General features: G+C 53.5%; 1 protein-coding gene across 11 annotated transcripts in view; it reads right to left on the bottom strand.

Moving 5' to 3' along the window:
• LOC116964400 (ankyrin repeat and fibronectin type-III domain-containing protein 1-like) overlaps positions 1–13873 on the bottom strand; it is a 259270-nt gene that overhangs the window by 172665 nt on the left and 72732 nt on the right. For all 11 annotated transcript variants that reach the window (XM_033003974.2, XM_033003975.2, XM_042798706.1 and 8 more), the window contains 2 exons: positions 10299–10492; positions 3379–3596 (listed from right to left, as the gene is read on the bottom strand). In XM_033003974.2, coding sequence (XP_032859865.1) covers positions 3379–3596; positions 10299–10492 — 412 coding nt within the window. The remainder of the gene's footprint in view (positions 1–3378; positions 3597–10298; positions 10493–13873) is intronic.

Genomic DNA, 13873 nt, shown 5'->3' with positions numbered 1-13873 from the left:
GTCCCTTGTCCATCACCAAGTGACCCAAAACCACACGCGAAAGGTCTCAGAGCACAGCCCAGTCCCGGCCATGGCCACCACCTCCTTCACAGCACACACATGCTGGACCCACTGGGGCAAGGCATGGGATCCGTGTGAGAGGCAGATGTAAAAAGCAATCAAATGCTCCTCTTTCTCAAAGGCGGAAATGTCAGCAACATTACAAGCCTTAGAGGAGTTAAAAGGAAAGGCTTATTAGAAAGAAAACTCGTTCTGACAAACACAAAAATTGGAATTCATTTAAAATTCAAATTATGCAAATTTAAGTAGTACGTGCAGATCCATCACATGCCAGAAGTGGGACCACAGACACATGCCACCAGCTATGTGGCTGGGGGAAATCCACCCTCCACGGTGCTGTGGGAGGCAGGCAGGCATGCTGGCCTCCAGCACACACAAGAAGGACGGCCACCCCTGGGGAACGGGGCCCAAGCAGGATTTGCAGGTGCTCCCTCTGCACTGGCAGGGAAGCGGAAAGATGCCTCAGCAACACCGGCAGCACTCCAGCATGCCATACCCCAGGGGTGCAGGGAGGCAAGCCTCAAATGTTTTCACATGAGCTAGAATAAATTCTCCCTCGTAGAAGCTTAGATGCCCATGACCGACACAAAGCCTTCATTAGGCAGTGGTCCTAATCAAATGGATGCAAGACAGCTGCATAGCACAGGATGCATGCGGGCAATAGCTCTGCTCCATCTCTATCCGCCCTGCCAGGTTAGGGTCCCAGCTGTCCCCCCAAAAGCCCTCTATCAGGACTCTCCCCCCTCCCTCAGCACCTCCCAAAACAGAAAGCCAAGCAACTGCATCACCAGGCAAAGGCAGCTCAGGCTGTCAGCACGGAAAGAGCAAAGCCAGAAATCCAGTGTTAGGAGCTGAATTAGTGCAACAGCCCGGAAAAATGAATCAAGCTTTAAATATGGGCTTTCCTAAAAGGTCCCAGATGAGCCACTGCAGAAAAGGCAAATCATATTCTCGCCTATAAATGCTCTGACGTGCACGAGGAAAGCGGCTCTCACCTGGCACCAATTCCTCCATCAGCCACGCTCGCAGAGCAGGGGCTGGGCAGAGCAGGGGCTGGGCAGAGCAGGGGCTGGGCAGAGCAGGGGCTGGGCAGAGCAGGCATCATGCAGCGGGCCAGGGCACACCACGAACCCAGGGGAAACTGCAATGCCTCCAGCACAGAGACAGAAAGTAATTACCAAGCCTGAGGAGGATGTGGACCCCGGCCCTAGCTACCTGTTCTTGGAAATAACTTCCCCGGGTTGACAGGACCTTTACTCTGAACTTAACCAGGCTCGCTAGCTGTGTGGGGAGTACTGGCCCCACACCAGCCCGAGCCTCAGCTAACAAGCTGCCAGCTCAGGTTCCTGCACACTCGCTGCCCTGAGCCTTCACTGAAGGGCCCTGCCGATGCTCTTTCCAGGTAGGATGAGTCTGCTTTTCTCAGAAGGTCTCGCAAGGTCATAGCCCGTGGCCAGAGCCTACAGCCACAACACCTTTTAGCTGTTAAAACACACCAGAAATGACATAGCAAAACAAAACAAAATGAAAAAAAAAAAAAAAAAAACAAAAAAAAAACCGCAACCAACCACAAAAAAACAAAACACCACCAGAAAAAAAAAAAAAAAAAACAAAAAAAAACCACCAAAAAAACCCCCACAAAAACAAAACAACACCCTGAAAAAATCCTGCTTTGTTCCTTGATGGACAGTCAGCTCTGTGGGTACACCAAGGAAAGCTCAAGGTCCCCAAAACCTCATGAAGTCAAAGGCCAAAGCACACTAGCCACAGACAGTGCCACGATGGTGCTGAGCAGGCAGCAGGCTGGCCCCGTGGGCAGGGACAGTGGGATGCCCCATGGGGAAGGGCAGAGCCCACCTCTCTGCAGGCACCAGGACACTGCTTGGGCTGAGAGCTCGGGTCCTTCCACGTATTTTGTGCCCACCTCTACCGCAGAAGGGAGGCTGTGGGTGACAGGTCCCACAGAAATACTGAAAGACCATCTCCGAAAACGGATGGATCCCCAACATCTCAGTGACCTCCTCTCCCTGCTGCTCTCCTGGGTGCAGCTTGGGGCTGCAGATCCGGGCTGAAAGATAGACAAAGCAGACATATGTGCCTTACCCCACAGCAGGACCGCCTCATCTTAAACACCTCCAAAATCTTTCAGCTGCTCATCGGATGCCCCATCCCACTTCTGCTCGTCTCCATCCCTGAAGCCTTCAGCTGCTTCCTGAGCCCGAGGCAGCAGCAGCTCCCACAGAGACAGCTCACGGGTGCCACGGTCGTGACCAGCTCCCCCAGACTCACCCCCACAGGCATCCACTGCTGCTGCGCACGGAAAAGTGTCAACGCGCTGCCGAGGTCAGAACTGTCTTCCCGTTACGATCAACAGTCTGTCCAAGCACAAGCAGAGAGGGTGAGCCCCCCAAAACCACGCCACACAGCAGGGACTCAGCCCAGGGGACACCAGAAGCAGCACTGGGTGACCTGGCAGGGGGATCAGCCCTTCCTCCAGGCTAAAGGAAAATTAGTGACTTCGGGGACAGGGAGTCTCAAAAGGTGTGTCTGCCCGAAGCGTACAGCTGAGTGAGCACCGCTGCCTCAGCCGGCAGCTCTCGGCAGCACTTGGGGTTACACGGGCTCCCGCTCCCCCCTCCGCTCCCATTGTACCGGTGCTCTCACCCATTTCCAACCAACATCAAGTGCTTTTCAGCACCAGGACACCCGAGCCCTCATTACAACCCCCAGGCCAGTAACGAGGCAGGAGGAAGGCCACATGAATCCCTGTGTCGGGTGTCTCTGGGAAAGAGAAGAGGCAAAGGCCATTAAACATTGATCAGAGCCTCCCGCAGCTGCGGCGCAGCCCTCACATGTCCCTGCTGTCCTGCCACCAGGATTCTCCAAACCGCCCCGGGGTCTCAGCGCTGGCTCACTGCTCGCCCACGGCCCGCTGCAAACCCTCGAGAAGTCCCAGTCGCCCGCGCAGGCGAGGCGGAGGGCAGGACAACTCATTTCTTACTTTCCACTCGGTTTCCTACTTGGGCCAGCAGCACCCGGCGACGAAGCGTGTACCCCACACATCGCCCGGCTGAGCCCCGGCCGCCCGGCGGGAAGCGCGGAGCCAGGAACGCTGCCGGGCAGGGGCTCTGCCGCCACGTCGGCAAACCCGAGCCGCCGCCATCTGCTCCACCAGGCTGGAGCAGCCTCTTCTTCCTGTCGTTTTGGTAAAACCAAACCCGTTTTGGTTTCGGGTAAAAACAGCTCTCCGACACGCGCTGGGTGTTTTTGAGAAGCCGCGTGTGTGAACGCACTGGGGCCAGGCACCCCGATACTCACGAACTGCCGCCGCAGCTTGGTCTTGACGCGCTCGGCCCTCGTCTCCGCCGGGTGGACGGCATAGCTGAGGGAGCCCAGGTGGTTGTCCACTGACAGACTCTTCCTCATGTAGAAGGAGCGGGTGCGGAAATAGCTGAACGGGGCATCCTCCACTGCCGTGCCGAGCTGGGGGTTCGGGGGGGGGTCTGTGCAGTCGTCCTCCAGGCGCCAGGCCTCCCCTGGGGAGCAGGAGGACACGCCACCCCATCAGAGCCGCAGCCCGGGCCACGTCCCACCCTTCCAACCCACCCGTGGTCATGCCCAGAGGACAGCCCGGACCCCTCTGCCCATCCCACACCCACCAGCACCCCACGGGGTACGGGTGCTGCAGAGCTCGCTCCCCGGCGAGGGTCGGGGGGGCACATCCCTGCCGCAAGATCCTGCGCACCCCTGGTCCCTGCCCGCCCCAGGCAACAGCCCCTGCTCCCACCCCGTCCAGCCTCGTGTGCCCACAGCACCCGACGCCTTCCTGGCAAGAATCGGTCAAACACAGCCGAGCACAACAGAGACTCGGCCAGAGTCAGGGCATCCAGGCACTATCACAGTATAAATACTATTAATCAGAATAACCAAAACCCTACTACTTAAAAACTTCCTGCTATTTAACTCTAGTAGGGTTAATCCCATTTAAAAGGGCCATTCGTAAAGAAATAAAAAAATTCACTCGTTTTCCATCACCCCAAGTCCAGTAAGATATGCCCCATTAAAATAAAATGTTTGGGTTTTTTTTTTTTTTAAAGGAATAAAAATCATACAGTCAGAACCACACACAGTTCTTGCTGCTGGCATTAATGCTATGCACCTGTATCAAAATCCTCTCCTGCAGGTATTCACACACTCTGTGCTCGGTGAGAGAATAAATCTTGCTTCGTGAATGGGAAAACTGAGGCACCACAAATGTTGCAAACTGCAAAAGAATTTACTGCCATCTCCCCCTCCAGAAAACTCTTTATGGCACAGCCAAGAGCAAATCAACAGCCAAACCGAGGACAGAAACCAGACCTCTGGTCTCCTCGAGCTCGGCGCAGCCCATTGCCAGCAGCACCATCTGATGCAGCACTGCAGGGCTGGAGCACCCGGAGACAAAACCTCATTGATGCTGAGAAAGCAGCGGCAGCAGAGGACAGTCGGCACCACACAGAGCTGGAGCTCCCGCAGTAGGACTGACCATATTTCATTGCAACAAGGGGGAGAAAGACCTAAAGGCAAGAGGAAATGTCTCCATAATATCACTGCGCTGCTCTTTTCTGAGCAGCCTGGGTGCCACTTGCTTTTTGTTGCCAGTCTCCTCTTTGGAGCTGGACTTTGTCCTGTCTCCTACCCCCCAGACAAAATGACTTCTCAATAGCCATAACAAATAAACAATAAAGCCCTCGTGCTCAATTCTTGTAAAAATTATTAACTATTAGCCACTGCAGCCCAAAAGGGCACCTCACAGGATTGTTTTCAGAAACTCTCTCCCTCCTGCAGCCTCTTCCCAAAGCAAGATCATTTGTCTCTGGTTTCTGAAAAACTCTGCATCTTTGGGCATGAATGACCGTGATTCTGCTACACTGTGACTGAGGCGCAAAATACTCGCACAGTTTAAACCAAATCAAGGCCTTAAGGTAAAAACCAGCCACAAAGTGAGCGAAGTCTGGCTTACCCAGCAAGGTTGTGGGTTTTACATTGAATATGATGAGAGACAGGTTGGCCACTACAGCCTCAGAGCAGCGTCCAGCCACTCCATCAGCCGTGTCTCAACAAAAGTGTCTTTTCCCTAAGGTCCCCGAGCTTTTTAAGGTGTAAAGACAGATCACTGTGTGCCAAGTGCTGCCAGTGGATCTGAAGGCACCAAACTGAAGCCAGCAGAACTGAGAGGACAAGAGGGAGGAAGAGAAAGATAGAGAGCTTTAAAACGTGAACAAAGAGGCAACCTGGAACACAGCACTACCTAGCCTCAAATCTTCCCCCCCCCCCCTTTCAATTTAATAAGCTGCTTCTCCTCCTCTCCAAATGTCAACTCATACAACACAGGAACTGCTGTTTGAAAGCTGTGATTACTCAATGCACAAACACGTCAATCGGAGCCCAGATCCAGACTGCCACCGCAAGATAGCATCGCTCCGGGGACACAGCAGGAAACACGGGCACTGAGCCCAGGAGGAGACCCACCCGACACGCAGGAAAACCGCACGTGGAAGGAGGAACCAGCCCCAGTGCTCCCCCGTGCCCATCTGCGATGGCTCAGCCACCACTGTCCCCGAGCCTGCCTGCTCCCAGCCCCACAGCACCCCCGGACACAGCCACCACCGCTCGGCCGCCCGGGCTGAGGGGGGCCCGGGCTGCGTGCCGAACACAGCCCAGCTCCCCCACTACAAGGGAAAGGCCAGCCACCCGCCGTACACACCCCTCCGTGCAGGCCACCTCCCCCAAGGACGAGGAGTTGAGTTTCAAGCCCCACAGACCAACTGGGTTCACATCTGATCTCTCTGATCCCAGTTTCCCAAGGATTTTGCTGCTCTTGTGTCTTCTCTCTCCAAGGGGCTACAGGCAGCTGCACCCTCCAGTGCAGTCCTGGAGCTGGACCAGAGGCAGAGCTGCTCCCTGCCTGCACGAGAGGTGATCCTCCCCAAATCTCTCCCTTGCTTGGGCAGAAGGGCTACAGTCCCTCGCCCTGGGCATGGGGAGCCACTGCAGAGGGACCCAGGACCTCGCTGTCCCTAAAAAAGCTTTTCTACATGTGGAAGGAGCTTATTCCCGATTTCTACCAAACAAGCAAATCAATGATCAAGCCCAGGACGGTCAGAAGGGAAAGATCAAGAAGTCCCTGGAGAAGAAATGCCAGGGACACGAGCAAGCCCACAAGCTGGAGGCCAACCAGCCTTATGCTCTTCTGCCTTGAAGCTGTTCATCTCTCTGCCACCCAGAGCTATACCCAGCAACATCAGCATCTCTAAAATATTAATCATCTTTCTCGGGCTTGACAATAACCATTGCTGCAAAATCTTTCTTCTTTCTGAATTTGAAGTGTTGGGGAAGACATGCACCACAGGACAGAGGGGGCAGCAAGGACAGAGACCCGCTGCCTCTCCAGTGCTACCTCTCTCAGCACAGACAGGCTGATCCCTCAGCTGCTGCGAGCATCACAGAAGGTCTTTCTCAACACCAATCCACGGGCTGGTGTAAAAAGGCCCACCTGTTCCTTTTGCACAGGGGGTGGCACATTGCCCAGCTACGAGGCTGAAGTCTCAGAGCCGGGAGTCTTCTTGTTAAACAACACGCCACCGAGGAGAGGAGCACAGGGACCAGCACCGCTACCCAGCTGGAAGCACAGGATGGACAGCGCTGCGAGCAAAGCTGTTTCAGGAGGGACTCGTGTGCCCACACCAAGTTCAACAGAGATGCAAGATCGACACTCATGCAGATGTTGTAGAAGGCCACCCAAAACACCCTTGTGAGTACTAGGAAAATTAATTCCAGGGTCCTGGTCTAAGCTCAAATCCAGCTGCTTCCTTTTGGCTTCTTTCTTTTCTTCCCATGGGCAGAAATCCCCATCAGCTCACAGCAACTGTGCTACCAGTTAGCTTCTTCCCAGCTTCACGGTGGGGCATGAAGCCAGTTTCTGAAGAGCTCAGCACGTTGCATGACAGACAAGGGAGAGAGGAGGTAGTGAAGAGCTCCAGTGTTGCCCGCTCCTTCCACGTGGAAGGCTGAGGGAACTGCAAGGGCTCAATCATGAAAAACACATGCAGTGGCCTCCCTGTGCAGGCTGGCAGGTAAGAGCTGCAGGCAACCAAAGGCTGAGAAGAAGCCCCTGACAGCTACAGAAGGGAGAGGAGAGCAATGAAAATTTTTTTCTCAGTCCCACTCCTAAAACTTCACAGGGGCACAGGAGAAGGAAGGACAAGCAAAAGGCAGCTCATTTCTCTGTGCTGCCAGCACGTGTGAAATCCCTTGACACACAGCAAAACCTGACACCAAACGGATAATGGTTTGGACAAGGCAGGCGCTGCCCCGGCCCCTGTTCAACCAAGCCCCATTTGCTTTTGTCTCCCCCCTCACCACATCCAGGGCTCACAGCCACCAGGAGTTTGGGTTTAACCCAGGACTGCTGCTGTGGGCAAGGGAGTGAAAGGTGGAGACAGAGAGCTCGGAGCCTGTCCCAGCTGACCCCACCACTGCTTGTTGTGGCTTACCTGAAGGGGAACAAAAGAACCAGATCAATAGGAAACCCAGACCTGCTCACTGGCCCAGCCAGCTATCCGGCTCGCTAAATGAGAAGGAAGGTTGTTTTTGAGAGAAGGAGGTTTGGCAGGCTCAGTTCCTCTGTCCATCCTCGGGGCCCAACTTCCCTGCCAGGCACCTTGCTGCCCACACACAAAGACCTGCAGGACAATCTCCTGTGACCTCCCACAGAGTGACAGGACACTCCCCCTCCTCCAGCTCTGCCACGCTGGAACCAGGGGACACAAAGCAAAAAGCTGGGGAACACGTCCCGGCAACTAGATGAGGATGTCACGTCTCATCCACGCCAGAGACAGCAGCTTCTCCCACCTTGCTCGGTGACTCCTTTGCTGGCAGCCCGCAGGGCAGCAGCAAGCCAGCGCGAGGTTTCCTCCCCACAGAGCAGTGACTCTCCCTGAAGATGAGTGTACCGCCTCGCCCACAAATGGCCCTGCTCCTGCCAAAGCCTCACGTCCCTGGGGGTGAGCCTCTTCCTGAGGTGGTTTTGGCCATGTGTCCATCCCACCCCCCCCGCCTCAAAGGGGGAGCAGTGGCACCTGCTCAAAGCAAATTCACAAGTTCTTTAAGGAAAGGATTTTTCTCTCCCTCCTGACACCCTGCAGCCCAGCTCTCGTTCATCAATACTTGTGGGAATCCTGCTTTCCTCATCAGCATACCAGGGCTTGCTAATGTCCTGCACCATGTGCTGCTCCACTCTTGTCCTGCTGTCCAGAAATCACACACTGCTAGTGGTGCAATCCCCTTTTTTTTTTTTTTTTTTTTTTTTTTGGCTCCCCTTACAATAGTATGCTGATAGCTTTAATGAGTAGCTAAATAGCAGTTCCTAACTGAGTATGAACAAGCCAGGAAAAGAGCCTGGAAGGATCTGGACAGAAAACAACCCCTTGTTCATTCATCCAAGGCTCTGGCTGTGGAGGGAGCCATCCAACCTAACAAGGGTTTTCACACTCCTCCTCCTCTTCTTGGCATCCTGGGCACATAAAGCAATGCCCTAAATACTTGTTAGGTGCAATCAGGGCTCTTCCTTACACCCGCTGTGCAGGGAGGGCTGTGCGCAGGGTCTGCTCCAGAGTGGCTATTCCACGGTGTGCGAGCATGCCTGCACTCACATGGGAGGAGGTGTTTGCAGCAGAAGGTGATGGAGTTTGCAGTGGGTGTGACTCATGCTGGGACTTCATCCCATGGTCCAACACCAGCCTCTCGCTCTCACCCCCCACCTCCTGCACAGCTCCCCTGGAAGCACCAACACACCAACCTGGGACCTGCTGGGTGCAGAAGAGTGCTCTGGATGCTGTGTCCTTCACAGCAGATGCTCTCTCAGGCACAAATCCTGCAAAGCCCTTTGTTTTGCCCTCTACCAGGAGGCAGACCTTCACCATTTTTTCAGGTTTGTCCTTGCAAACCATGATGCAGGAAATCCTGAGGGCTCACAGAACCTCACAAGCAGTCTTTGATTCCAAACAATGGAGCTGCCTGCAACTACCTACCTATTCCCAATCCCTGACATTCCCAGGAGCCAGCCACACAAGCTTTCCCACAGGTCTTCCTCCCATACCAAGACCTGCTCTAACAATTTGACAGGCTGAAAGGAAAACCACAGGTCCTGCAGGCAGTGGAGAGCAGCCGTTTGGGTACTGCAGCACGCCCAGGAGCACCACTGCGACCAGCACAGCAGGACGGGCTCAGCGACGTGCCAAGATCCTCTCTGTGCACAACTTTTAGGAGAATTAGTAACACCAGGAAATGAAACACAGCCTGCAGAGCATTACAACTAAGCCAGGGTTTGGACAGCTGCTCTGCTGGGTAGCTCACAGTGACTGTGAGCAGGTTAGATTTTAAAAAAAAAATAAAAAAAATCCAAGGGTGGGTGCTGTTTTAAAGGAGCTGCTTTATAAAGATTTTATTTAGAGCTGAATTGTCAGCTGTGGCTTGCAGGCCTTATTTTTGTTTCAGTGCTAATGATCCCTTTCCCCATCATTTTTATGGCTCCAGCATGATTCCACTGGCACCAAAAGCACTGAAACACTTTGGTCATCAACGTTTTTGCCAATAAACTTGTTCAGAGCAGCTGGCCCAACCGTATTAGTATTTCATCAGGAGTAGAAGAACATGATAAAAACCCCCAGCTGACCTGAGGGCTAATGCACACTACCAGGGCTGGGGAGCATTTGCTACAGCAAATCCCCATCCCAGGCCAGGACCTTGGGAAGAGCACAGCAGTGCCGGTCTCTGCCACTGCTCCCAATGGAGATCAGCAATGAGTGCCCTGAAGCCACTTTACACCACAGAAGAGGCACTTTGGCCTGTTGCAGAGGCCAGAGAGCCACTGAGGCAGCAGCTCGCCCCAGTGCATGCAGCCAGGAGATGGGGCTCACCCAGAAGCAGAAGGCTCTGAGCATCACCTCCCTGCACTGGGTGGCTTTCACGAGCCAAACCCGCTTTTTCATCAGTGTAATTATGAAAGATTTGAGTAACAGGCTCAAAGAGGAGCAAAAAACTTCATTAGGAAGGGCTGGTTTTGGAGCAGGATAAAACCCCACGCAGACTGGAGTTGCATTTATTTGTGCCCGTGGAGAAGCAGGAAAGATTTGCTGGGATTTTGCAGGCCCCTGGCAGAAAGGGGTGGAAGCTCGCCCCAGTGCTGTGCCACTCACCGGCAGAAGGGACCGTGCAGCCTTTCTGGTGGTCGGAGGCTGAGTGCTTCTTGTAGGGCTTCTGCTCCGGCATCTCCTCCCTGTAGGCTGTGGAGTCAAGGAGGGGAAGCCTGCTCAGGACCGGGGACTGCGGGATGCTGGGCAGCGTTCGGGACTTCCCCAGGAGCGGTCGCTGCAGCTTTCTGTCCAGAGACCTTGAGGGGAGAAAACAGAGGGCATACCCCTTTCAGTAGGTGGAATGGCTTCTTCAAGCCAGGACCCTTCTGTAACACTCTGCTGCCGCTGGACTGAGAGCACACAGTCCTCTCCCAACACCAAGCTGCACCCTTCGTTTGTAAAACTGCTGCTATTTCAGTAAAGCCTTCTCCCTTCGACAGTGTATTTTAATTAGAATTTGCATCTTGAGCTGCAAGCCACAATCAGCATAAACAGCACATGAAGCATTCTAGCACCCACCTCACCTCAAAACTCACAGATAACCAGAATTAAGCAAATAAACAAACCGGAGGGTTTAATTCTGAAGTGATACAAATTGCCTTTAAGAGAGTAAAAACCCCACTTAGCACTGAGCATCGTCCAAGACACCAGAATGCTGTTTGTGGTGGAAATCAGATCACTCGGGGGTCCCAGGGACATGCGCTATAGGGAGGGTCCAGACTATAGCAAGACAGACTCACACAGCAGGCACTGTAGAGCTCACAAAGGTGTCATGAAACATATAGAAACACAAGTTCAAGGTCTCTGTGGGGTCAAAACTCAGTCTGATGAGGGGGCTCAAAAGCTGCAGGGGTGAGCAAGATGCACATCAATGCCACCACCTCCTCCAAAACCCCAGAGTATGTCAAGCCTTGCAGCGGGGCATGGGAGCAGGTCCCTTTCTCCCCTGCTTCACCCCACAGCCTCCCTCAAGGGGTGGTCCTCAGGTGCCATCTCTGGGGATGACACTGGCCTAGGCCATGCTGAAAAAAATCCCCAAAACGTGATAAAAAGGAACAGATGTCCAGCACTGCCATGGTGTGAGGAAACATGGGGGGGATGGCCCTGTGACGACAGCTACAGGCTGGGATTGCCCAAGGCTGTCCCCCGTCCCCCGCTGTCACAGAGCCCACACCTGAGCCTCACCGAGCTCCTCAGCACACCCCAAGAGAGCTCGGCAAAGGGCCCCTCCTCACATAAGGCTCTTCCTGAATCTCAGACAAAATCTTCAAATTTCCATCCAAAATTCAATTCTTAGCTGCTTTATGCTCATTTGTTCTTGTGCCAGTATTAACCTTTAGCTTAAATAATTATTTCCCCTCTCCAGTGTTTGCTCCCGTGATTAATTTCCATTATGCTGCAGTCACAGCCCCTTCTGACCTGCATTTTTCCAGGCTGATTAAGGCAAGTTCCTTCAGCCTCCTCTCACAAAATGAACTTTCATTCCCCACGGCCGTTTCCACACCCCACATTTGCCCTCCCTCCAGCTTAGACCCTGCATCCTCCACCCATCCTGGAGCATCACGCAGAGCTGACCTCCTGGTGCAGACAGCAGGGCAAGCGCTCTGCCTCCCTGCACATTACAGCACTAAATTTTATCTTATTTCCACTAAGCCAGTCCTCAAGGTCATGCAGGGAGAGTCTATCATGCAAAAGCTCCTGACCCTCAGTGGCTGCCTGTCACCGCTACGTTTATTACGATCGTTTTTCACTCCCTTTACAAATGTGACAGCAGCTCCCTACTGGTGTTGGCGCCTGATGTAATTCACTGGTGAGCAGCGACACGGGGGCCACGAGCCACGCGCCGTGCAGCCACCTCCCGTGGGACGGTAACGTGGCTGCACGCAGCGCCGGGGCAGAGGACAGGAGCTCCAGGGGCCAGGCAACCCCTGCGCTCACCGCCAGCACCCCTCGCCCAGACCCTAAACGATGCATCCATCAGAGCAGGAATGAGGACTACGCTTTGACGTTTAGGTTCAGAAATTTATTAGGGTTTGTTTTTTTTTTTTTTTGAATTTAACTGCATTTGCCCTTGATTCCCGGGTGATGCTGCTCGGCTCCACGGAGCTGTCGCTGCAGCAACAACGCTGCCCCAGCCCTGGAGAGGCACCTCCGCAGCTGCACCAGACGCACAGCACCATCCTGCCTACTCCAAGCCCCGTGCTTCACTTGCACTGACGTGAAAACAAGCCGAGCCAGGAGATACAAAGCCAGAATTAGCATCCTGAGTTGTTTCTATTTCAGTAAAACGTATGTACCTCTCATTGTAACACATTTCCCTGGCACAAAACAACAGGGATGTAACTTCACACGTCGCCAGGCTGCATAAATGAGTCCCGGGCTCTGACAGAGTTCAAAACATTCCTTTTTTCTTGCATGTAAATCTCAGTGCTTTTAAACACACTTGCATATAGCTCCATCACCTGCAGAATGGCATTAGCATTTTAAGTGCCAACATCCCCTTCTGCCTACAGTGCCACTCACACAAATCACATGGGGGTAAAAAGGGAAGAATTCATACCCTTAGAGGAGCAATTTTTAAATTGCATAGCTACAGACAATGATCGATATCAGAAAGAGCAAAGCAACTAGAAACCTGTTTATATCTGGACTTGAATTCCCAACCACACTCCAGCTCTGTGGACCCACCATCCCGTGCACAACTCAAGGCCTCAGTAACAACTGCCAGCCAGGACACGATGCCACTGGGAAGTCACACTGCATCTACATATGCTCCCCAAGCAGGCTCCACGGCTAGCTGCTATCAAGGATGCCACATCCCATTAGTAAAGATCCCTGATGGAGTGTAAAGCTCAATTAGAAAAGCCGTAATAGATGCTGTTACAGCCTATATTTAGCTGCTGTTCGGCATTTTGGTAGAAAGGCAAGCACATAATCAAGTCTTGACAAGGGTGGAAAAATCCTTCTGGCTGCGTGCAAGAGCTCAGGCAGGCGCCCAGTGACAGCTCCATCAGTCCCAGTGCACAGCCAGATGGGGAAATGTGAGAAGAGTCGCCAGTGCCCTGCCTGCCACCAACCCTGCAGAGAGCTGCGGGGCACAAGCTGGTTGTGCCAGGCGGGGTGCAAGCCCAGCTGACTGCTTCAGCATCCCCCACCCGAGCCCCTGCCTGTGACCCCCGGGGGACATGGGTGCTACCTCCCCAGGATTTTACTAAAAGCAAACAGGCTAACAAAAAAAAAAAGCCACTGTGACAAAAAAAGGCAAAAAAAAAATTAGGCAGAACACATCTCAAAAGATGTGCTGTGTCTGGTGCCTTCCCCGTGGTGATGTCCTTACCCGATGGCTTCTCCATCACCCCAGGGAAAGCGAGGGGAAGGACTGAGCAGAGATAAAAGAAAGGGAAGGATAGCAAAAAGGATAATGCAAATTAAACCAGGGAAAGACAGATCCTTCATCCCTCCTGCAAGCAACTGCACCCCCAGCCTGACCTCCCTGCTTATTTCAATGTGGGAGAAGCTGCTCTCCAGAGGGCCCTTCCCAGCCCAACCTAGAGAGAACAGAGTCTCCAGCTTACCCAGGAGAAACATGGAAGAGTTGCCATGCCAGCCAAAACCAGCAGAAATCCAGCAACAAAACA

Source organism: Tyto alba, unplaced genomic scaffold, assembly GCF_018691265.1.
Source record: "Tyto alba isolate M040663 unplaced genomic scaffold, T.alba_DEE_v4.0 Super-Scaffold_28, whole genome shotgun sequence".
Classification (NCBI taxonomy): domain Eukaryota; kingdom Metazoa; phylum Chordata; class Aves; order Strigiformes; family Tytonidae; genus Tyto; species Tyto alba.
The sequence above is the reverse complement of the archived record's forward strand: the minus strand, read 5'-3'. Positions and strand labels throughout refer to the sequence as shown.